Below are 23,442 nucleotides of genomic sequence, written 5' to 3'. Positions count from 1 at the left end.
CTTAAAACGGGTTACAGACTCAATTTGATTGCATACAACTTCAGGGAGAAATGGATTATTATGGAAAGGCACCTTTAAATACTTTTGAATTTCTCAATCTTCTCTAATGACCGCTTTTTGTTCCCTCTAGGATGGCCCTGAAGCCGGACAAACTGTGAAGGTGAGAACTAAATAATTCACAACTTTTGAATATGTCATGAGGATTCCGCAACATTTATACATCATTAAAAAACCATTGTATTTCATTTTCAGTTCCAAACTCTTGGCATTGATGAATTATTTACTGTCATATTCTAAAAGGGTTAAATCATTTTTGGCATGGGGCTATAAAAAAAAAAAAAATGAGTTGACTGGCAATCCACAGGCTGCCACTTTGATTATATTAATGGAAATATAACTGTGCCAGTCAAATTTATACTCAAATGTTCATATTTAACTTTTACGTTGATGCTGTTTGTGGTACATAATTTACAGTAAGTATATCCGTCTTAAGCTAATAAACTTGAAAAAATAAAAAATCAGTTCACTGTATTTTTCTGATACTTTGTTTTTTCATTAAAAACAACAAACATCATGTTTACATGTAAAAAAATTTGTAAATTAGTTTAATTAAGGAACCTAAATAGTCCATCGGTGTCAAAGTGAGTGTGCATTGTTGATGTTATGTAACATGATTTACAGGTGACATTGAACAGGAAAAAAGTCCAAAACTATTAGATAACAATTAATTTATTTCAGATTTGTATTAAACAATTAATGAATCGATTCCTTCGACTTGGTGGATTTGTTCATATTCAAGAGAGCACTTTGAGTCAAAGCAAAGTCACTGATGGTGAGTGGTACATTGAATAGATTAATTATGCTGTTTTCCATATTCTTTTTTTTGATTTGGAGTTATTGTAGAGAACTCAACTTGGTTTTTATGCAGTTCGCAGCGGGCGGGTATTGGAGAGGGTATTGAAGTGGTTGCCAGCCAATTGTAGAGCACACAGACAAATTACCATCTGCACTTACAATCACACCCAATTTAGAGTGTTCAATTAACCTATGATGCATGTTTTTACAATGTAGGAGGAAACCAGAGTAACGACTTAAAAAACCCCACACAGGCACGGGAGAACAGGCAAATTCTACACCGGGAGTGCGCACCCCAGAACTGTGAGGCAGATGTGCTAACTATATATATATATATATATTTTTTATTTTTTTTTAAATCATTGCATTTTCAGTCTGAACAGTTTCAACAAAGTGTAAAAAAAAAACCTGTATCATTAGTATAAATTCTTAAGTTAATGTCATTTTTGTGGGAAAAAATAATTTATAAAGATGGGAACTGTGTCATTTAAATTGCGGGGCGAAGTCTATCATCATGTGTAAATCCCCATTTTCACCACTTCGTTCATGCACATAAAGGCAGCATGTAAGATCTATTACTTCTGCTTCAATTCTCTGCTTCAGAAGTTGGTTTCAAGGTAAGCCAATGCAATAATGCATATTTCATGCAAATTATCTCATTAAATAGAAAATTCACACGACAAAGCAGATGCTGCCAACATGTCTTATTTATATATTTTTGGAACATTGTTTGAGCCCGCCTTGTGAATTCATCACCGTGGTGCGATGCCAAACAATGCTTTATAATTATGTTATTGTGATGATTAAATAAAAACACACAAAAAGGAAAACAACCAAACCGAACAATTACTGTATGCGACCAAATTACGTTTGGGGTTCTAAGTCAGACACTGTGAGTATCCTGACTCAAAGCCAAATTATCATATATCCCACTGGTGATGCTATATAATAATAAGAATAAAAAAGAAAAGCCCTAAATAAATTAAAGGCCATATAGATGTCTCACCTTTCGTGATAATAAATTAAATGTATTTCAGGTTTAATTATTCAAATTAAATCAATTGGATATTTTTGTCATCTATTTTTTTTTATTATTTCAATTCAGACAAATATTAGGAATCAGCAAAATAGACCACACGGACATCAAATTATCATTGCAGTTATAGTACTGTAATGCCTTTTATTTCTGTAAAATGGCTTTAAGGGTTTTTTTTTCCTTTCTTTGTGCATTCCCCGATACATTTTGCCTCGTACAGCCTTGTTCTGATGTCTTTTCAACTCGTTTTCAACGTGTCCTTGCAATGACTTTTTAGACTGTCGTTGATATAGACCAATATCAGCCACTCGTCAGATTTGGGGCCCACCTGCCAGCGCTGCTCGACACGCAATGAGCGGAAGAGGGGAAGGGAGGAGTAAGGGCATGAGAAGCTAGTGTCTGTCGTGAACAGTTAGCAAATTAATTGATGTAGGGAAACGCAGTTGCCGGCTATGACATGTTAAGAACTGACAACTGCACAGCAGTTATTAGTTTTTCTTCCCACTCGGGCCGTATTGGCCAGTCCGCACCTGATACTGAGGCACAGATCAATATGCAGCAGTTAAAGTAGTTTACTGCCCCTGGTACTGAGTTTAAAATTTTGTAACAAACTTCGTGTAGGCTACCAGCACTCTTTTTGCAGAACTGTAAACACATCTCACGACTTAACACTATATTTTCAAACGCTCAACAGACTCCTTGCAAGACTATAGACATTCATGGCTATTTACATCATTCTGCTAAGTGTCTGGCTACTCTGTGACAGGAGAAAACTGTTTTAGAAAATTAGTTTAGATGCACATGTAAGCTGTTGGCATGGGCGAGATGGAATTTTGTCAGGTTCCCGAACAGCCTGTCTATTTCCACCACCCCATACTTCACCTGTCGCCAACAGGTTTTGGCGTGTCACCTATAGTTACTTTTATATCTTTAGTGACCTTTATATTGTTTGCGCCATTACCACATACACAGATGTTTAAAAAAAGAAAAAAAAAAAGTTCATTTTGACCTTTTCATGGGTCCTCAATGATGTATCAGAATTCACTCTACCATTCTACATGTTTTGCGGCCTGAGGCTAAATTTGCCAATTCAACACATTGTCCAGGTTTCAAATAGACGATTAACAATGCAGACGGCATTTCACGACACCATTAGTGTTTTGCATGAAAGTATTATTCCTTTGGTACACTGGCTAGGGAGAGTTAGGTTTCATGGCACAAGGTCCCATCAGTTTATAGAGAACTTTGGCAACCGTGTGGTTGTAATTCTCCACCGTTTTCAAATATTCCTATAGAAACCATCAAATCAAGCTCAGTCATATTCCCACTACAAGCACAACACAAACATGAAGTCCCTTATTGGTGTTACACCACTCTGATACATTTAATTTCTTTCAAGCACATAACTAAAACTTGTGGCGTTTTAGACAAATTACAAACAGCTGGTTAGGTGCTGGCAGATGATGGCTTTCCAGTAAAGATCCCTGCATTCACAAAAGGTCACTGCCAGTTGGATGCAAGCAATGTGTGGAGCACATGGAAAATAACCCACTTCCAAATTCATGTGGAGAAGCTGATTGGCAATATTCAGAATATACACAATATACTGACAGAAAAAGTACCCGTCAGCACGGTGCTAGCATGCAGAGATGAGGACATAGCATTCCTCGAAAAGATCTTTACTGTCACTTCTTTCCAATGATGTTGTGCAACATAATACCTGTGCTTTTTGTATCACATTTCAAATGTACACCATACATTAGGTTCTTTGGAGATATATAAGTTCAATAAATCAAATCAAATTCTAAAAAAAAAAAAAAAACATCAATTGTTTCTGCCTTTTTACTAAACTTATTTGAACGTGTGTTTTGGAAATAAGCATCTGTTAAAATTAGAAAAATACGCTATGAAACAAATTATACAAAATAACAATATTGCAGCAGCGGTGCACATGCTCTATGGCTTACAGACAGGTGTAAAGTGTAAACTTCAAAATGTTAAAATATTGCATGAATAATGCAAATGTGCATAACCTCATAGCTTCAACATACTTATAAAGTCAAAAATGTGCAAGAACAACAATCTCAATATGTGTCAAAAAAATTACAAAAGTACATGACATGTTTATAGCTTCAAGGTACATGAAAGCTTGAATGTGAAATGACAAAAATATCCATCAATGAAGAAGAACATTGACAACCAAGTCGCACTCTGACAGCTGGGTCACATTTAAGCCCCGCACAACGCAAGTGGAATCAATGAGACATCCACGGTTATCAAATGCAATCTTTCAGTTCCGCAGATGCATGACACCATAGCTTCTATTTACCCGGTGCTTTCCTGTCACCTCTTTGAGTAATGTCTTGCACAAATCTTTTTTTATCCGGCACACAGAGGAGGCAGTAGTTCGCGTCAGCGTAACATTGGGTTGCAGCTCCACTAAATTAAATTTTGCAGCGATCAAAATCTTTCGGAATGTGTATTTTTGCGAGGTATCGCTCTCTGGCTTCCTGTTTGAGTTTGTACATTTAGTTTTTTTTAACTTGTTTTGGACTTGCAAAAAACACGCATTCTTCACAGCATGCCTTTGCTCACTTTTCTCCATATCCTCATAATGGTGGATGATGACGTCATGATGATGCGTTTCATGAGCGGATTACACACGCAAGACAGGTTGGGCACGATTCTGTCAGTCAGTGAAATGGGCGACAGGGATGGACGAACCCCCACTTCCGTACTTGTCGTCCATCCTTTTTAATATACTTCTTGTCTTCCATCCCCAAAATGGGTTTTTCCATCCATGGACGGAATGCCCACCTGTGGATATCATGTTTAGAAAATATCCATGTACAATACTTGGCTGAACCTAAGTATTTAGTAAATTAAGAGTGTCTTTCGGACATTACCATATGCACCATCTTTGCAGGGAACCAAATCGCAGTTAATCACGCAGGCTGCCAGGTTTTTGACAGCAAGGGGACAGTTGGATCGGAGCGGTGTCGTGAAAGAAAGTCAATCACATCCTTAAAAGTGGAAATTAAGGAGTCTCTGGTGTGCACACAGCATGCATGGTGGAATTTACGGTTACTCTCCTGTGATTTGTGGCAAAGGAATAGCACTTTTTTGCTTGTCTAACATTCTGTGAATTAATGACACGTCTCTACGGAAACACTCCGTAACTGTCACGTACAGCAGTCTGTCAAACAATTCCCAGAAGTTAAAAATATCTGCCGCCATGCACAGCACAATCCCGAAACAAATGGCTTCTCTTGTTTGTTTGCTTTCAGCATGTCCATGTCCATGTGCTTCCCAGGAAGGCAGGTGACTTTGAACGCAATGATAGTGTCTATGATGAGGTATGACTGTTTCTGTTTTGTACTTTTAGATTTGTGTTTCTGTTATTAGCATGTTATGAAACGTTACATTTGAATTGCATGTGACCTCGCCTCAACTGTTATGTTTGTATAATATAATATAATATAAATCAGAAGTGGTTCGGAATTTCTGAGTCTGGCCCACCAGGGTTCGGGTCTACCAGTGCTGTGAGCTCGCTCCAACTCAGTCTACCTCTATAGCTTGATTTTCTCTCTGAAAATTCTTTACACTCGTTCTTGCGTCTCAAACCAAGTTTCCCCCCATATTCCATCAATGAACACCTCTTTCTAGGTAGCCCATTTTATGAGTTATTTTTAGCATACTGTCACATATTTTGTCTATTTCTGTTTGCACAACTTTGCAGTCATCAATTTCTTGGACATTTCCTTAAACATCATCCACCTCTTTCTCATTGATGTTTATGTGTGAATCTGTTTTCATCTAAACAAAGCTTGTAATGGTCCTGCTGTTGTTGCATTGGCGCTGTTTGTTGTTGCAATAGTTCTTGCATATGAGTGTCATAAATTACCGTCCTCCTTCGGCTTTACTTCAGGCTTCTGTTTTGGTGGCATAATGTCGAGGCTTGTTGCTCATTGTGTTGGTGAGCCAGATGTTTTTGCCGCCGATTGCTCTTCTACCGCAGCCACCGGGTCATTCTGGAGACTGCCGCTGAGTACTGAGCCGCCAATTAGCTTGCCTGCAGCTGCCGAGGTTGCTGTCGAGCTTGGTGTTAGCTACTGGGGGCTGTAGCTGCAGGAGCCTAGAGGTGGCCGTCGCTGGAACCTGAATTGGGCTGCCACTTGGCACTTGGCTCTGTTGCTACCAGATCCTGCAGGCTGGGCCTCCAGGAAGCACTCGGCTCATTTGTTCACTCATTTGTGAATCACTGGTGATGATGAATTCTACCACTGACACTTTTCTGTCTCACACTAAGTAAAAGTAACACTTAAATACATATATATATATATATATATATATATATATATAGTCATTAAAAGGGTGGCTGTTGTTTTGGGGCTCTGATTGCATATTTCTACTGTCAGTTGAAATGTTACTTGGATTGCCTATTAGTCCTGTGCCCAAACCTGCTTCCCTGGTGAACACTATTTTTTTCCCTTCCTCCTGCAGGGATTTTATTGTGTGAGCATCTTATTTTGTTATGCATGTGCTGAGAGTGAGTACCTGTTAACTACACATTAGTGTAGTAATTTTCAGTTACTGCAGTATTTTGACGGATATTTGCTCTCTTTATTTGCAACTATTAGCGATGCATGGGTGTACATACAACCGTTTTACTCGGTTTTATGATACGGCTGATCACCGGGAAAACAGTGGGTTGTTGTACTTTTAGTGGCAGCACGGTGGACGGCTGGTTACCACAATGGACGGGTGGTTAGCATGATGGCCTCACAGTGCAGAGGTCGTGGGTTCCGATTCCAGCTCCGGCCTTCCTGTGTGGAGTTTGCATGTTCTCCCCGTGCCTGTGTAGGTTTTTTCCGGGTGCTCTTGTTTCCCCCACATTCGAAAAATATGCATGGTAGGTTGATTGGACACTCTAAAATTGTCCCGTGGTGTGAGTGTGAGGGTGGATGCTTGTTTGTCTCTGTGTGTCTTGCGATTGTCTAGCAACCAGTTCAGGGTGTACCCCGCCTACTACCCGACTGGGATAAGCTCCAGTGCCCCCGTGACCTTTGTGAGGAGAAGCGGAACAGATAATGGATGGATGGATGTACTTTTCGTTCATCTTCATGTCGCTTTATTGATGCTGGCTCACAGTGGTAAGCAATCATGGAGGACCCAGTTGCTTAATGTAAAGCAACAATCAAAACTAAAATGTCCAAGGACCATTTCTATGTGCTCCTCCAGTCCTGGTTTGAATGTATGTAATAATAAATATAATTCAATATAAGTTTAGCTAACATTGTCATTAAATACATACAGTGCAGTTTTACAATGCAAGAAGGCCATTTGAAGACAAGACAGGTACAAATCAATTGAGATTTTTTTACTTATTTGCCTGTAAATTAACTTTTTTATTAATAGTCAGATTTGATCTAAAAATGCTCTAGAATACTAGAAATAACATGCCCGATGAAAAGAAAATAACTTTAAAGTGGAAATCAACTCAAAAATATTGTTTAAAATATGTTCTATGTAGTCTCTGCGAGTGTAAACGCATTCTGATTAATATTGCGTTTGTGGAGTATGAGTTAAGCAGTAAAATGCACCCATTTTTAGCTATGTCAGGGGGCAGACATTTTGTCGTTTCCTGTCGACTGAAAATGACATCACAGTTGCTCAGGTATCCACCAGCACGGTTCAGCTTGTGAGCATCTAAACTCAGAAAACACGGCACCGCTCCCTATATGCAGAGTACACATAGTGCGTAGGGAACCATCCTCCATTGAGGGGGCCTCAATTTGCGCGAGGGAACTCATGGAGCGCACATGCTCCGACATGCGCTTGGCATGTCGTTCAAATATCCGTCAGCTCATACTAATATTTTAAATATGAAGTCTAAATTGTTTTTGTTCATTTTAGCGTACGACTTGTAGGATTACTTTAAAAAGTGAGTAATCTGGAAGACTAATGTGAAATAGCTGATTGGGAATATTTTTGAAAAACTGGATTATTTCAGTTGATGACATTTATTTGTTAACTTTCTGAACTAGTCAACTAGATTACTATGTGGTACAAAAGCCCCAATTTATTGTATTTGTGTTTTGAACCGCTTTTGTTAAGTCTCATTTTGATAGACTGGCATAAAAACAAGTGAAAACAAATGAATAAATGTACAAATTAAATTTATTATAAAAAGTGGACATGTGCAGCTTGTGGAATTCTTGAACTGGCAACCCAACCCCGTCACCATTTATTGACATTATCTTGCATCCCAATTGAAAAAAGAATGCTCTACCAATACCCTGTAAATATTATCAGAGTGAAACTTGCAACTGACATTCTGCTTCAAGAGCTACTGATACATAATGCAAATATTATTCACTCACTACCCATGGCGTAATACACATGTGGTTCCTAATAACTTTAATTAAACATCCGAGTTTGAACAAATGTGATATGTGCTATACAGCCTTGAGGAACAAGACTATCCAAACCAGTGAACCACAACATTTCAATAAGAAAATAATGAACATGCCTTTCAGGGTGTTTTAAATTTCAGTGTGACATTTTGAATTTGGAACAAGAGTCTGTAGCAAATGAATATCAATGACTTGCAAGTTAGATATGAATATTCTAATAACCATGGTTTATAAAAAAGATAATAATAACTTTGCCGTACTCGCTCATTGTGCCTGAGGGGAGATATTAAATGTGCCATTCCACACAAGTCCCAGAAGCAAATGGGTTTGTTTTATATTTGCATGTGATCATAAGGGTTATTGAGAGAACAATGGCCCCTTTACAATTTATTATTTTGATGTCATGCCTGCTAATTGAGTATATTTTTCATATGTATGCATAATTCTCATGTCTCGAGCGTTCATACCTTACCAAGTGTTTTAAAGCCCAGCTTCACCATGTTTATTTGCTTATGAATACTACTAAATGAGGGAGACAATATTTATTCTCTGCACTGTGACCAAATTGTGATGTTCATAACTAAATATATATCGTTAGATGGATATATCTTGAACTGGGGCAAAGGCGGAAACAATGTTTAAATTTCACAACGTCGTGGATAGCTTTTTGGGTCATTTTTGGGCCCAATGTGCGAGCTAGTCTTCGGTTATCCTCTTATTTAAGTTTCTTAATTATGAGATCTCGCGAGGCGAGATGTTACAAGAATTTCATCTCAGAAGCCAGACACACGTCAACTGGATATTGTACTTTTTTAGAACTAGTAGAAATATCACTTTTATTTTGTTAAAATAGTCATGGAAATCAAGCTACTGACTCTCAGACTTGAACAAATGACCATGCTTAAATGTCTTTTTTTTTTTTTTGTTCGTTCTCTGAATTCATCGCAGCCACACAATGCACTTGACCCTATTTTGCTGGTCAGTCCCCGACTCTTCGGCTGCAATCTCTATCGTTCTGGCCTTGACCGTCTGGCCTTATTCATAAAAATCCTGGTATTGCCCCCCCTCTTGTAATGTTATGCCCCAGTAGCATGTGGGAGACGTGGGTGACGTGATGTCAGAATAAGGAAATACAAGCACGCCTTAACGCACACTGCCGTCTCGCGTCTCTTAATACACAGTTGGTAGTAGCACTTTTGACGCATTCTTGGGCAATTTTTGTTGTTTGCTCATTTCACAAGTTGGTTCATCACACGCACGAGGGCCGATTCTCCCCCATGCTTTCTATTCTGCCAGTTTTTTTTTATTTTATTTTATATTCTTTTTTCATACTTTCAGAAGTGTAATTTAGAGACCTCATCCAAATGTCATAACTCTAAAATGTTTGGGTCAGGATCAAACTGATCCAATCCAAGTTTCTTTAAGCAACAGGAATAAAAGTAAAATGGATTCCGTGATCTAATAAAGGCACTTCAACATCCGAATAATTTTGATCCAGATTGCACCTATTGGACAATTGGTCTGTTTAATGAACTTTTCCTTTGCATTTACCTATTTTTTTTCTCCATCTTATCTGCTAATTTTGTAGAAAGGGAACAAACTGTACCTGGACAAAACACCTCTTGAAAGAGTAAATTGTCCAAATACATTTGACCTCTGGAAATTGTGGTATTCTGCTTAAAATACCCAGGCATTTAGTTTGTCATTTTTAAAAGCCAAAAGTCACACCATTTACCCTGAGCTGGCCCCCGCTCCTACTCTCCCCCTCCTTTTCCACGCCTTTTTTAAAATGTCCGCCACAGTGTTTCCAAATCTCCTCTACTGACCTTCAAGCTCTCAGAAAGCAGTGGAAGTTCCCACCTGCACCCATCCATATCATTTCATTTAATAATGGCCTGTCTTCCTCCCTTGAAGCGCCACACAAACTTGCTGCAGTCACCCCAATCTTAACTCTGCACACAATTATTCGGAGGCAAACGTAAAGTAAAATAGTAGAAACCTACGGCAAAAAAAGCCACGCTACAGCATAAATGCCAGGTCTGCAAGCACAGTGAAACACGTATGTGGTGTGAGACATGTTTCCTTGCACCAAGGCAATTGTTTTAGTGTGTACCACACCCAAAAAAAAAAAGAAGTGAAATCCGTATGAGAGGTGTACACACTCACTCACGCACCTTTGTGTATAGTTAATTTCAGCAGTCTAATATTTTTTTTTACATGCAAATATTTATTTATTTTTTTATCAAAAGCCCTTTTGGCGTGCTGTTTTTGATATTTTATAGAAGGAAAGCATTATTTAGTATGAAGTCATGGTTGACCTTGAAATGTTTGTTTTTACATAAAAGCTCCTTTTGAAATTTTTTTTGGGGATTGCAAGAATGGAAATTTTGACCAAATTTAGCTATATTGTAACGCTGTCAGTTAAAAAAAAAACGGAAATATACTTTTTTTTCTGATGAAAGAAGTGTAATATTTCTTTTGGTAGGCTCCATGTTTTTATAACATTAGAACACAATATTCTGCGGCCGTTGCAAGATCAGTCAAATTCCAGTAAAACGCAGCGATTGAGGGTGGTTGCTCCAGTGAAAAATGGCTGGAATTTAATGAGTTAAAAAAACAAAAAAAACACTGACTTTCCAACAAACTTCCACTCACACATGTGCTGGTGATAAAAACTTACAATGAAGATTATGCGTTCGACAACATTTTACTTCTGGTTAAAAAGAACGATTATAATGTGTGTTAAACACAATAAATTAAGTTAATGTGATCCACAAATAATTCAATTTAATGGCTTCAAAACTGCAAAATCAGGCAACCTTAACTCCCGCTCTTATGTGATGCTGCTATATTTCTCATTTCGCCACAGTCTAGTTCCTCATGAGAGTGTCCACATTTCCATCCCTCAATTTGTAGCAATGTGAACTTAAAAAGCATCCATGTATGTCATTGTCCAGTGGGGACTGTCACGGTTGCGCAGGAGCATGGATGAGGACATGATACAAGCCCGCAGTAAGGCTGGTTTTAATTTCTTCAGGGAATCTGGAGGAGCCTTGCTCAATCGGGGGTATATTTTAAACATGTCTTTCCCTACATTTTATAACATGTCTATGTGGTGCAAATGACTTTGGTCATGTACAAAAGGGACCTGGGAGAAAGGCTTTGGGAAATTCTTCCATCTCTGTTCCCAAATGGGAGTGGGAATAGAATAGTAAACAGTGGGACATTGAGAGGATGGTCTGGGATGGTTATAGAGGACAACGACAAACTCCCTAGCTGATCACTGCCCTCTCCATATTCCGAAATACTGCCGTGGTGTAATTTGGAAAATTCAATGGAAAGAATCTATGTTGCGTAATGAGCACTCACACAAAACAATATAGTGGATGGAAGAAAAAGTATTTTGTAAAGCTTGGACCTGACTTTCAGAAGTCATACCAAACCAACAACTCAAGCAGTATTTTTACCAGCTGATAAATTTATTCAAGGGTTGCACGCTACACGGTTTTATCTCCAGTAGACTTGATTATTGCAATGCTCTTCTTAACACACTACCTCAAAAGAGCATTAAACAGTTGCAGCTAATTCAGAACGCTGCAGCTCGGGTGTTAGCCAGAACATAGTTCTCCAGTCCTAAAGGCTTGACACTGGGTCCCAATCAGTTGATACCGGTCGACAGATAACTGAATGGTTTGAGTCCTGAGTACATTAATAAGGAAATGCTATACTGATATAGAAAACCCAGTTGGGCTCTGAGGTCAGCAGACTCAGGTCAATTAGTGGAGCATAGGTTACAAAGAAAACATGTTGAAGCAGCCTTTCACCGTTATGTTTCACACAAATGGAATCTGAAGTGGAGTCATTCTTTTAAATCCAGGTGAAACGCTTGGCTTCTCTCCCCACGCCGCCCGCCCCACCACACACACACCTTTAATTACAGTCTTTGACTTAGTTCCCCGCTGTTTTAAAAACCTACTCTGAAATGTTTTTAAAGCTTTCTTTTAATGTGTTTATCCATCCATCAATCTTCTGTACTTGTCAATCTCTGTCCTTTTGTTAGTTCTTGTAGGTGTTGTCTTTGCTTGTGTTAAGCACATTGAGTTGCCATGTGTATGAAATATGCCATATAAATAAAGCTGAAGCAGAAGAAGGTCTAATGTGTCCAAAATTTTTTCTGCTGCTATTCTGTCTTTTGACACACCCATGCAGGAGTGCGGCATAACCTAAGCAATATCTTGGTATTTTCCTAAATGTGACTCCACCATCTTAACTGAGTTCCAGTAGTAAGTATGCAAGGGTGCAGATGGATATGAAGCAGTAATAGCAATAAAGGTCATAGTAATTACGGTCAAGCTCAAGTCACTCATCTAATTGTTTGCCACAGAGGCCTAAACCTCATAGTTAGTGGATGTTGCAGTTGGTTTTCGGTGATGGTGATCCAGGTGGGAACTGAGTACTCAAACATTGGTTGGATGGATGACAAATTGAGGGTGATGCCCTATCCTTTCCAAAGAGAGGAGTCTATTGCTTGTATTTTGTTCCAGATTGTTTGAGAGATGTTTTTCCAGCTCTTATTGTTTTGAAACCTCACCCCAAGAAATGTTGCCTCTTTAACTGATATGAAGTTTATGATTGTATGCGTGTTTAGCGTGTTATTGTTTGGTGGTCTTGGTGTATCGGATGCATTGTGTATTAACTCATTCACTGCCAGCCATTTTCCAAGCAGCCACCTCCACCCTACAAGCTGTTTTGAAGGATTTTTGAAGATCTTTCAAGGCCCACAGAATATTGTGATTTACAGCTTTTTGAACACAGAACCCACCAAAAGAAAGATTAGACACTCTTCGTTTATAAAGAAAAAAAAGTTGCTTTCTACATTAGCAATCAGCAGTTGTAAAAATAGCCAAGTTTCGCCATTTTTCTGATTAGGACACAGAAAATTGGCTTTTTGAGAAAGGGTTAATTTCATTTTTGCTTTTTTTGTCATCTCAAACATCTAAACATTGCTTTCCTTATTTACAACAACATAACCAACACTGAAAAAGTGGTTTTGATGGTGAAATCATTTATTTGCAAATATAACTACATTATTTACAATTTTCAAATTTGACTATACTGTATGAACTTTGAACTCTATGCAAGTGTGTCCACGCGTGTCTGTCTGCACGAATGACTTGGCTACTGAAACAGGGGGGGTAATAGAAGTCACAAGTTAATAGGAGAAAGAGAAGCTGGCTCAAAACTGCACCCTGAGGAACTCCAGTTTGAGGCGTGAAATGTGTTGGTTAGATGGTGGACACAGTTTTTACATTGATTTATTGGTTATTGAGAGAACTTGAGATGATGGTTTGAGTAGGTTTGGGGACATTGCGATTTCAGTGCCATAGGTTGTCAAATGCTTAATCAGTGTCGATGAATATTGACAGAACTATTTATTTTCTGGTGACATTTCTGTGAATGGCTGATGTGCATTGGAGAATGTTGTCTGTGCTGACTCTCCCTTTGCGGCTTGGTGAAATCTAGGTCGATTGCTTCACAATACATTTCTGAATGTGGTTGAAAAGGATTATGGGGAAATAGCTTGTGGCACTATGTGGGTCTTTTATGGATCATTCGAACAGCTGCGACCTTCTATGGTGAGGGGAAATTACCTGTTTTGAGGAGGTGGAGAAGAGCTGTCTCTGGAGCTTGAGGTAAGTGACTGATGCTTGTGGTGTTTTATTAACGTGCCTTGAGTTTCATTTTCTTCAGATACAGATGTAGTTCTTACCTTTGTGAGGGGTTGGTATTCTGCGTTGGGGTTGGCTGTAATTGTCTCTTTTGTTTTGTTTTATCTTTTCATTTATATGCTGGTCTTTCCATGTATTGCCAAAATGTGTGTCATTTGGTCATGAGTAGAAATTTTCAATGTGGTGATGGAGGAGTATAGCTTTTGCGCTTTATTGTTGTTGATGATTATGTGAGAGGATTTAAATGGTGGTGTGATGTAGTTTTCTGTATCTCGAAGGCTCATCCATTTTTTTAACAGGCCCAAGGATGTGTGCCCTACTTGATCTTTTTATTTATTATTATTTTTTTTTTTTAATTATTATTCAATGTACAGGCTGTACGGTGGTCAACGGGTTAGCACGATGGCCTCAGTGTAGAGGTCGTGGGATCAATTCCGGCTCCAGCCTTCCTGTGTGGAGTTTGCTTGTTCTCCCCGTGCCTGCGTGTGTTTTCTCCAGGTACTCCGGTTTCCTCCCACATTCCAAAGACATACATGATAGGTTGATCAAACGCTCTAAATTGTCCCTTGGTATGAGTGTGAGCGCGGATGGTTGTTTGTCATTGTGTGCCCTGCGATATGCTGGTAACCAGTTAAGGGTGTCCCCCACCTATTGCCAAAGACAGCTGGGATAGGCTCCATCAACCCCGCGACCCTAGTGAGGAGAAGCGGCTTAGAAAATGGATGGATGTAGATACCCCAGGTTTTCTGTCCGTGTAGGGCAAGTTGTCTTTAATAGTGCTTTGTATTCCTCTGACATCTGTTTTGGTGTGTGAGGATCTGTATCTAGCAGATGAATTCTCTTTGCAGCTTATGAGATGGACAAGGTGAGGGGGTAATGTTTGCGTATTTCCCCTCACACGTCAATGAGTCGTTACCTTAGAAGTGCTGCTTTTTCGTCTAAACTTAAGGGGATGGTATTCCGAGTGTTGTCCTTTGGGTTGTTTTCTTCTATATTAAATCTATAGATATCACTTGCAGCTGTTGTATATTTGTATTTCTTGCTTATTGTTCTTCTATAGATAAAAAGAATGTGTCAAGAGCAGGTAGATGTTTGCTGGAGAGATAGTTTAACACAGTATAATATCAGGTCCAGAATGTCTGTGCTGCCTGATGTGAAGATATGTCGGGGGGTCATTTATATTGATTTACAGGTTTGTTTCATCGCTATACCACTTTGTTTTTTGTTTTGATTTTTGGGGGTGTGACAATCCATTTTTTTTTACAGGTAAATTAAGGACTCCCATTATTAGCGCATTTGAAAGCGGCTTGGAACATGTCAGCTGAAGGTTTTATTCCATAGGGATAGTAGATGCTGGTGACATTGATGGGGTGATGTGTGTGTATTTTCATTTTGATGGGAACATTCATTTCCTTTTAGTTCTTCTGGCGAGACACCAAGATCAACTTGACGAGTTTTTTTTTTTTTCTTATCAGGAATTCTGCTCTTCCTCCATGTCCTGTCTGTCATTGTTTTCTTTTGATATTGTGGCCTGGATTTTAATTTAGTTGCTTGTTAGAGGCGTTTCATTAATCGAACTTATTGAATTGTCCTTTTTCTTGAGCAGTTAGTTACTATGCATCTTCTTATTCATCTAATACAGGCGTGGGCAAACTACGGCCCAGGGGCCACATGCGGCCTATTAAACGTTTTAATCCGGCCCGCCGAACTTGAAAGAACTTAAATGAATAAACCTTGTGAATGTTTTATTTTCTAAATATTGTTGTTATTCAAATACATATATATTGTTGAAATGCTTTTGTTCACTTTTATTTAAAATTACATGTCTTTTTTTTTTCTCCAATGAGGTGAGGTTACCAAAACACTCCATCCATCTGCTCCTGGTCCAGCCCCTCTGTCAAATTTTAGAACCCATTGTGGCCCACCAATCAAAAAGTTTGCCCACCCCTGGTCTAATAATATAGAAAGGTTGTAGAACTCATTCATGAAAATGGCTAGGGAAAAAAAAGTATAACTTTTTCCCCTTGGTGAGGATGATGGTGTGGGATTGTGTGCGTGTGTTTCCGAATGCTTTTGAGTACCTTTTGAAGTCATCACATAAATGAATGAGGTGGGTGCCATCATTGGGGTGCAGGCTCAGGGGATTAATGATAGAGATGCAGGGTTCCAGCCTTCTTGTGTGGAGTTTGCAAGTCCTCCCTGTGCCTGCGTGTGTTTTCTCCGGTTTCCTCCCACATTCCAAAGACATGCATGGTAACTTAATTGAACACTCGAAATTGTCCTTAGGTGTTATTGTGAGTGTGAATGGTTGTTGTTCTATATGTGCCCTGCAATTCGCTGGCTACCAGTTCAGGGTGTCGCCACCTACTACTCAAAGGCAGCTGGGATAGGCTCCAGCACGCCCGTGACCCTAGTGAGGAGAAGCGGTACAAATAATGGATGGATATATCAAAATGAGGACGCTCTAATGCAAAGGCGTGCGAGTACCAGCTGCGAGTGGTAGTGTTTTGTTAAAGGTATTGAAAGGCATTGATGGGCATATGCCAATTCTGGACATTTCCACAGAGATCGGTCCGATCACAATCAGTGGCTGATCAATCGAAGCACTACTATTCTGAATGCCTCTGAGCAAGACACTGACCCCTCATATAAGTCAAGGGGTACAGCTCTCTTTGCATGCCGCTTTCTGAAATATCTCCTTGCATGCCGGAATGTGTGTTTTCTGGTTCGCTGTGTGGTGTGCAACATCATCTTGTATACAGCAGAGTGTGAGTTTTGGAGAGATTGGAATGAGTATTAAATTAGAAATGAAAATTAGTCATTAGCCAGCTGCAACATGGGGACCACTTGGAAGATAAATAAACTAAAGCGGCTGCTTGGTTGACGTCTATATTCCCTTCCTATGGCCGCGACAGAGCCTGAATTTGCCCAAGTCGGAATGCGCACTAGTCATCATTGAGCAACAGTAACGCAGTAGCACTGTCATAATTACAGAACATATTTTTAGGCCCTAAATATAAAACAATGACCTATGTTCGCAAACTGTTCTAAACTTTTAAATCTCGTTTAATTAAGTGAATTAACAAAGGACTCTCAGTAATTTATTTAAATATTAATGCCAAGAGCATAATGTATTGTTGTCTCAACTGTAACTGTTTCCATTGCTGTTTTTACCACCTTAAAGATTGTATACTGTTATCAAAATCAACATTCATATCATCATCCAATATCAAAATGTTTTCCAGCTGCTGTGTGTTCAATAAATTCCTCAGCACCTTGTAAAAATGCTGTGATTAATATAGAAGTAGACATTGATCATTCAATTACTCAACTTGGAAGGACAAGCTTGGGCTTTAGTGGGGTCGGGTTTCACCCAATGCCGTTTCATTCGGGATTCCTGCAAATGCGGATTTTCGACTAAAACCCTCTACCATGTTTGTTACAAATATATCGAATGTTGGCCACGGTCCCATGTAGGCTTTTTATCTGCTTCGGTTGTAGATGGTACAGAGGTCAAGGCGACCCATGGGTCACCATGTGGGGTCACTGCTTAATGAAAGTGTATCCTGTTTGACGTATGATTGTGGTCTGTGCGATGTCCAACACATCGGCAGCACGGGAGAAAATGGGGTTGCCAGGGGTTAATCAACTGCAATTTCTGTCTCTTTCTCCTGCCTGATATTGCTTTTCCAACTGTGAATGATTGGTGCTGAGAGGGCTCCAGTGCTTCATACGTGTGTATACAATCCAGTGATTCCAATCCCAGTCTATTTTTTTTGTACTACTTTGTATCGTACTGTCGACGCTTCCACAATTTTTAAGGATTTTTACTTTTGTTGTCACAGTGGACTGAAAGGTCGACATTTTCAATACAATTCCCCAAAAGTTGATTTTTAAACGTTTTAGGAACTTCTTTTAGTAAACATTTTAATAAGTGAATTTGCAAGCATAATTGCAACATATGTACAAACACCAATTCCACTGAAGTTGCGACTTTGTATAAAACGAATAAAAAAACTAATAATGTACATTGATTTGAAAATCCTTTCCAACTCACATTCAGTTAACTACACCACAAAGACCAGTCACCATCTGAACATATGAAGGTTATTTGTTTGTTTGTTGTTGACTGCAACACTTTCCCAAAATGCTGGGACACAGACAACAATAGACTGGTAAAGTTCAGGAATACAATAAAACATCTATTTGCAAAAGTTCCATAGGTGACCAGGTTAATTGGAAACAAGTGAGTGTCAGCATACAATTGCAAGAAATTGGGTGGTTTCATCATCTATGGTCCATATCATCAAAAGATTCTAAGAATCTGGAGTAGTCTGCTTGTAAGCAGCAAGGCCAAAAAACAGTATTGAAAGACCTTTGATTCGGAAAGCAAAACTGCAGCATTAAAAAGCGGCGTCATTGTGTCAAGGATATTGCCAGGGCTCAGGAATAATTCAGAAAACCATTGTCAGTTAACACAATTATTCTATAAATTGAAGTTAGAACCAATGTTACCTCTAAACCAGGAGTGCCCAAGTCTGGTCCTTGAGATTCCCTATCCTGACTTTGTTTAGATGCAACACACCTGATTCAAGTCATCAGGATCGTTATCACACATTTGTAAACCTTGCTAATGATCTGATCATTTGAATCAGGTGTGTTGGGATAGGGTTACACTTAAAACAGGCTGGATAGGGGCTCATGAGGACCACACATGAGCACTCCTGCTCAAAATTGTGCGCGTGAGCATTTGAGCATTGCTCTCACCTCAGCGCACACGGTGACGCTGGTCCGCACCGTACACACACACGCACACACGTTACATTTCTACACTCCTTCCTTCATTTCCACCCCAGTTTAATCTACAAAAAAGACACCAGACCATTCCATGCAAAGTCAGTTGTTCTACTATAATTTGTAGCATACATGGCTTAAAATTAACAATCTTGTGTTGATTGTGTTCATGTTACAAATCTCTATACAATTGCAGTTTTTTGCTAAACAAAAGCAATATTTCTACAATTTTGATAAAGATTAACTTTTGCATTGAAAAGTCTTTCGCTTCTGAGGTGTCATGCTTGTAACGTTGCGTCTTGCAATATCTCGTTATTCTCATAAAATCTCATGAAATCTTCTTGCGAGACTCTCGACAAGGCGTGAAACTGTTGAGCGGTAAACTGGTTTATATTGTTCGCCGCAGCCAGCGGGTCGGCCTTAAAAAGCTTGGGATGATGGTGAGGGGAAGCCAGGGGTCTTCCGTCTCTGCGGCACCCCCACGCTCTCGAGTACGCCCCTCTCCGGACCTCGCCGCTTCTGCCTGGGTTGCGGGGCAGCGCTCTCTGCGCCATCCACTTGGACAGGGTTGCTGGAGGTGCTGTCATATGGAATCAAGGAAATATGACTCATGAAAATGCGAAAAATGTGTGAAGTTGTACATCAAGCAAGAATGAGAACGAATAGCACCTAGAAATCTTCAACAATTAGTGTGCACAATTATTATATTGAGTTTTACAACAATAAATATCTTGTCTCGGTAATAGTTTCAGTTGAATACAGGTTGAAAAGTTTTACAAAATATTTTTTGAAAAATGTTTTACACAATGCCTCAATTTCAATGGGATTGGGTTTTGTAGACACTGTATTTGATTTATTCAAATATGATGCAAGTGAAGACTGCAAGTTGTGTAAGAGTAAAATTTCAAATCAAGGTAAAATGATTGTTGCATTTGTAATGCAAGGTAAAGTTGTGGCTATTACACCTGGTTCAAGCTCTATTTGTATGTTTGCATGGTTTTAATTTTTTTTGGGTCACCTTTCCAAGCAGAGGCTCCGTAGTTATTTGATACTATATTTCACAGGGCCTGTATTTCTCCCAGGGAACCTCATAAATAATTTATCTATTCTTTATAAATATATTTAAGAATATCAAATAAAATGCCAGAAGGCCTCAATTGGGGCTACACAGATTTCTGACTGGACTCTAACCCCCACTAGCCCCCTTCCCCTCTGTGAATCGCCATGCCTGAGAAGTTCAGTCCACAAGTTTAATTATCATGTGTCATGAAACATGTAGTTGGTTATTTAGAAGTATTAAAGTCACAAATTTATTTTCAAGTAGTTTATTGCGATTTCTTGTGTCTGGAACAGCTCACTAGGGAGGTGTCCAGGAGGCACACTAACCAGATGCCCAAACCACCTGAACTGATCGTCTCAAACCGGAGGAGCAGTGGCTAAACTCTGAGTCCTTCGCAGATAATGAAGCTTCTCACCCTATTTCAAAGGGAGAGCCTAGACACACTGCACAGGAAACTAATTTTGGTTTTCGCTTGAATCTGGGGTCTTGTTCTTTTGGTCACGACTCACCGATAGTGAGCATCGGTGAGGTTAGGAATGTAGATCAACCGCTAAATCAAGAGCTTCACCTTCCAGCTCACCTCTGTCTTCAAATGACAGACCGATACAGTATCCACATCACTGCAAGTAGCCGCCTGTTGATCTCTCGCTCGATCCTCCCCTCACTTGTGAACAAGACTCCAGGATACTTGAACTCCTCCATGGGGCAGGATCTCATCCTCGTCTTGAGTGGCTATGAGGACCATGGTTTTAGATTTGGAGGTGCTCTTTTTCATCCCAACCGCTTCACACTCTCCTGCAAAATGTTCCAGTGAGATATTTGTTTGATGCTTGATAATGCCAACACTACCACATCTGCAAAAAGCAGCGATGCAACACTGAGACAACAAAACTCAACTCCCCCAACGTCTTGGCTGCGCCTATAAATTATTTCCATAAATTTATTAACAGAATTGGTGACAAAGGGTAGCCTTGGAAATTATGCTGATGGCAAAGCAGACCAGACCCTAACATCGGTTGTACGGGGACCAAACAGCCTTTGCCAGGGGGTTCGGCACCCCGTACTCCTGAAGCAGCCATCACAGTCCATAAAACCATGTAGATTGGTTGGGCGAACTCCTATGCACCTGCAAGGTTAGAGAGCTGGTCCACTGTTCCATGGCCAGGAGGAAAATTACACTGCTCATCCTGAATCAAAGGTTCAACTTCCCGACGGACCCTCTTCTCCAGCACTTCTAAATTAGACCTTGCCTGGGAAGCTGAGGAGTGTGATCGCCCTGTAGTTGGAGCAGACCTTCTACTCCCCCTTCTTAAAAACAGGACCACCATTCCGATCTGCCAATCCAGAGGCACTGTCCCCAATGTACATGCAGTGTTGTAGAGGCATATCAACCAGGACAGCCCCACAACATCCAGAGCCTTTAGGAACTCTCGGTGGATCTTATCCACACCGGGGGCCTTGCCACATAGCTTTTTAACCACCTTGGGAAGACCCTCAAGTATTCTCCCCTGCGACTATTGGCATCCTAATGCAACATCATCAGTACCCCCATCTCCACAATAAACAGTTTTAATGGTTCCCCTTCTGAGATCGTGGTTTATGGAATTTCCTCCAAGCCATCCGGAAGTTGTTCTCCATGGCTTTACAGATTTCCTCCCATGTTCGGGTTCCTATATCGGCAAACCGAAAAGCTGCATTCTCCTTTGCCATCTGGTACCCAGCAGCTGCCTCCTGAGTCCAACAGGCCACAAAGAACCGACAGGACTCCTTCTTAAGCTTGATAGGCTATGCAGCATCCATCACTGCTGGTGTCCACCAACAGGTCTACGCTGACTCAATGTCCCTTGTCTCCCCCGGGATGTGGACGAAGTTCTGCCGAAGGAGGGCGTTGGACCTCCTTCTGACACGGGACTCTGCTTGACGTTCCCAGCAGACCCTCACAATATATTTGGGTCTGCCAGGTCCGATTGGCATCTTGGCCCACCATCAGAGCCGACACACCACGAAGTGGTCATCAGTTGAAAGCTCCGCTGAGTGTCCAAGAGATACGGGCGCAGGTTTAATGACACAAAAAATGCTAGGAATATCTTAATTTCATTTTTGAAAATGAACGAAATTGGCAGTTTTGGTTGTTTAGCAAGAAACTTGAAATTGATCCACCTAATTTCCTTCTACGTGTAACATAAAATAATGAGGTGGGCCATATCTGGCCTCCGGACCTTGAATTTAACACCTGTATCTTAGTTTTCCCTGGTGCCACAGCCTTATGTTTGAATGTTATGGGCAATCCGTAAAGATCGCTGAGATCCAATAACAGAGCACCGTTCGGGTTCTGGTCCATGCTTTGGTCCCTTACCTAGGAACAGTTTGCTATGTGTAGCCCAAAATAACCTAGCTCATAGGATCACTGGGACACCAAACCCGCTTACCACAATAAGGTGACTGCTCGAGAAGCAAGTTCTGAAGGATCAATATTCTACTGTCAATATTGCCTTTTTGAATATTTAGTTTTCTCTCTCAATTCGCCACAATTGATCACATACCATTTAAACTTATCAGATGGAATCGTTTTCTGGAAAAACTCAGAAGTTTGTATGTAAACAATATGTGTTGAACCCACTTCTTCAGTTCGTGATGTCAGTGTCCACCGAATTAGTCTGTCATTCTGCATACTACTGATGTCCGGCCGAAAACTTGTACCTCCAAAATTGTTTTCAGGAGGCCCCAAAAACGGCACGTTTGTTCAACCAACATTGCATCATCAAAGGGAGGAAGCCATTTTCAACGCTTTAGACTGTTCAATTTGGTAAAAAAATAATAATAAATGAATCAACAACCCACATAGGATGACCAATAATATAGATTTTTGAAAAAATGTTACGTTAACCAAATTGTGATTTATGAGGTTTTGGCCCGTTTCCAATAATATTAATCTAACACCTACATTCAATCGCAGCACATTTTTTTTTTTTTTGCACCACATCGGGCCACCACGCATTTTTTTTTCGATGGATATACTGCATCTTTATTGAAGATTATTTGAGCTCTGTTTTAATGTCATGTTTGTACTCTACAAATGTATACGCATGAAATCAAAGTCAGGTATATCAAAGTAAAGGCGTACATTCCATTATTTGCATTTCACATTATATTGTATGTTGAATGAGAGTACTGTGGCCCTGTCAAGTTGTTGTTATTGTGGGACGGACTGTAAGGTGGTTTCTATTCACATCATATTAAAGTAACGCCAAATTTTCATTGTGAATGCATGCATTGTGACTTTTTTTTGTACGTATCACGTGGGAGGTGTACAAGTTCAATCGTTGAGATTGGGTAGGATTGTGAAAAGGTGGGAATAGTTTAACAAATAGTGTGAAAATGGGCTGCTGATGGAATTACCTGCTGTTGTGACTAGGAGGAGGAGGATGATGATAATAGAGAAAAGAATAAATTAGTTGAAACTCTTTTGAGAATGAGTTTTTGCCCCCTGACACACAAAGCTCCGCCCACATTAATGCTTTGACAGCAGCCACAACCACCCAACTGTAAACC

General features: G+C 39.9%; 1 protein-coding gene across 3 annotated transcripts in view; it reads left to right on the top strand.

The window, feature by feature from the left end:
• fhit (fragile histidine triad diadenosine triphosphatase) overlaps window positions 1–23,442 on the top strand; it is a 200,658-nt gene that overhangs the window by 115,782 nt on the left and 61,434 nt on the right. For 2 of the 3 annotated variants that reach the window (XM_088309241.1, XM_088309242.1), the window contains 2 exons: window positions 131–160; window positions 5,179–5,247. In XM_088309241.1, the coding sequence (XP_088165367.1) occupies window positions 131–160; window positions 5,179–5,247 (99 nt within the window). The remainder of the gene's footprint in view (window positions 1–130; window positions 161–5,178; window positions 5,248–23,442) is intronic. The other variant, XM_088309243.1, reaches the window with a different exon arrangement.

Source organism: Idiotropiscis lumnitzeri, chromosome 11, assembly GCF_059441095.1.
Source record: "Idiotropiscis lumnitzeri isolate Australia: NSW breed Sydney's pygmy pipehorse chromosome 11, RoL_Ilum_1.0, whole genome shotgun sequence".
Lineage (NCBI taxonomy): Eukaryota > Metazoa > Chordata > Actinopteri > Syngnathiformes > Syngnathidae > Idiotropiscis > Idiotropiscis lumnitzeri.
Note: the sequence above shows the minus strand (reverse complement) of the source record. Positions and strands in the feature narration are given on the sequence as shown.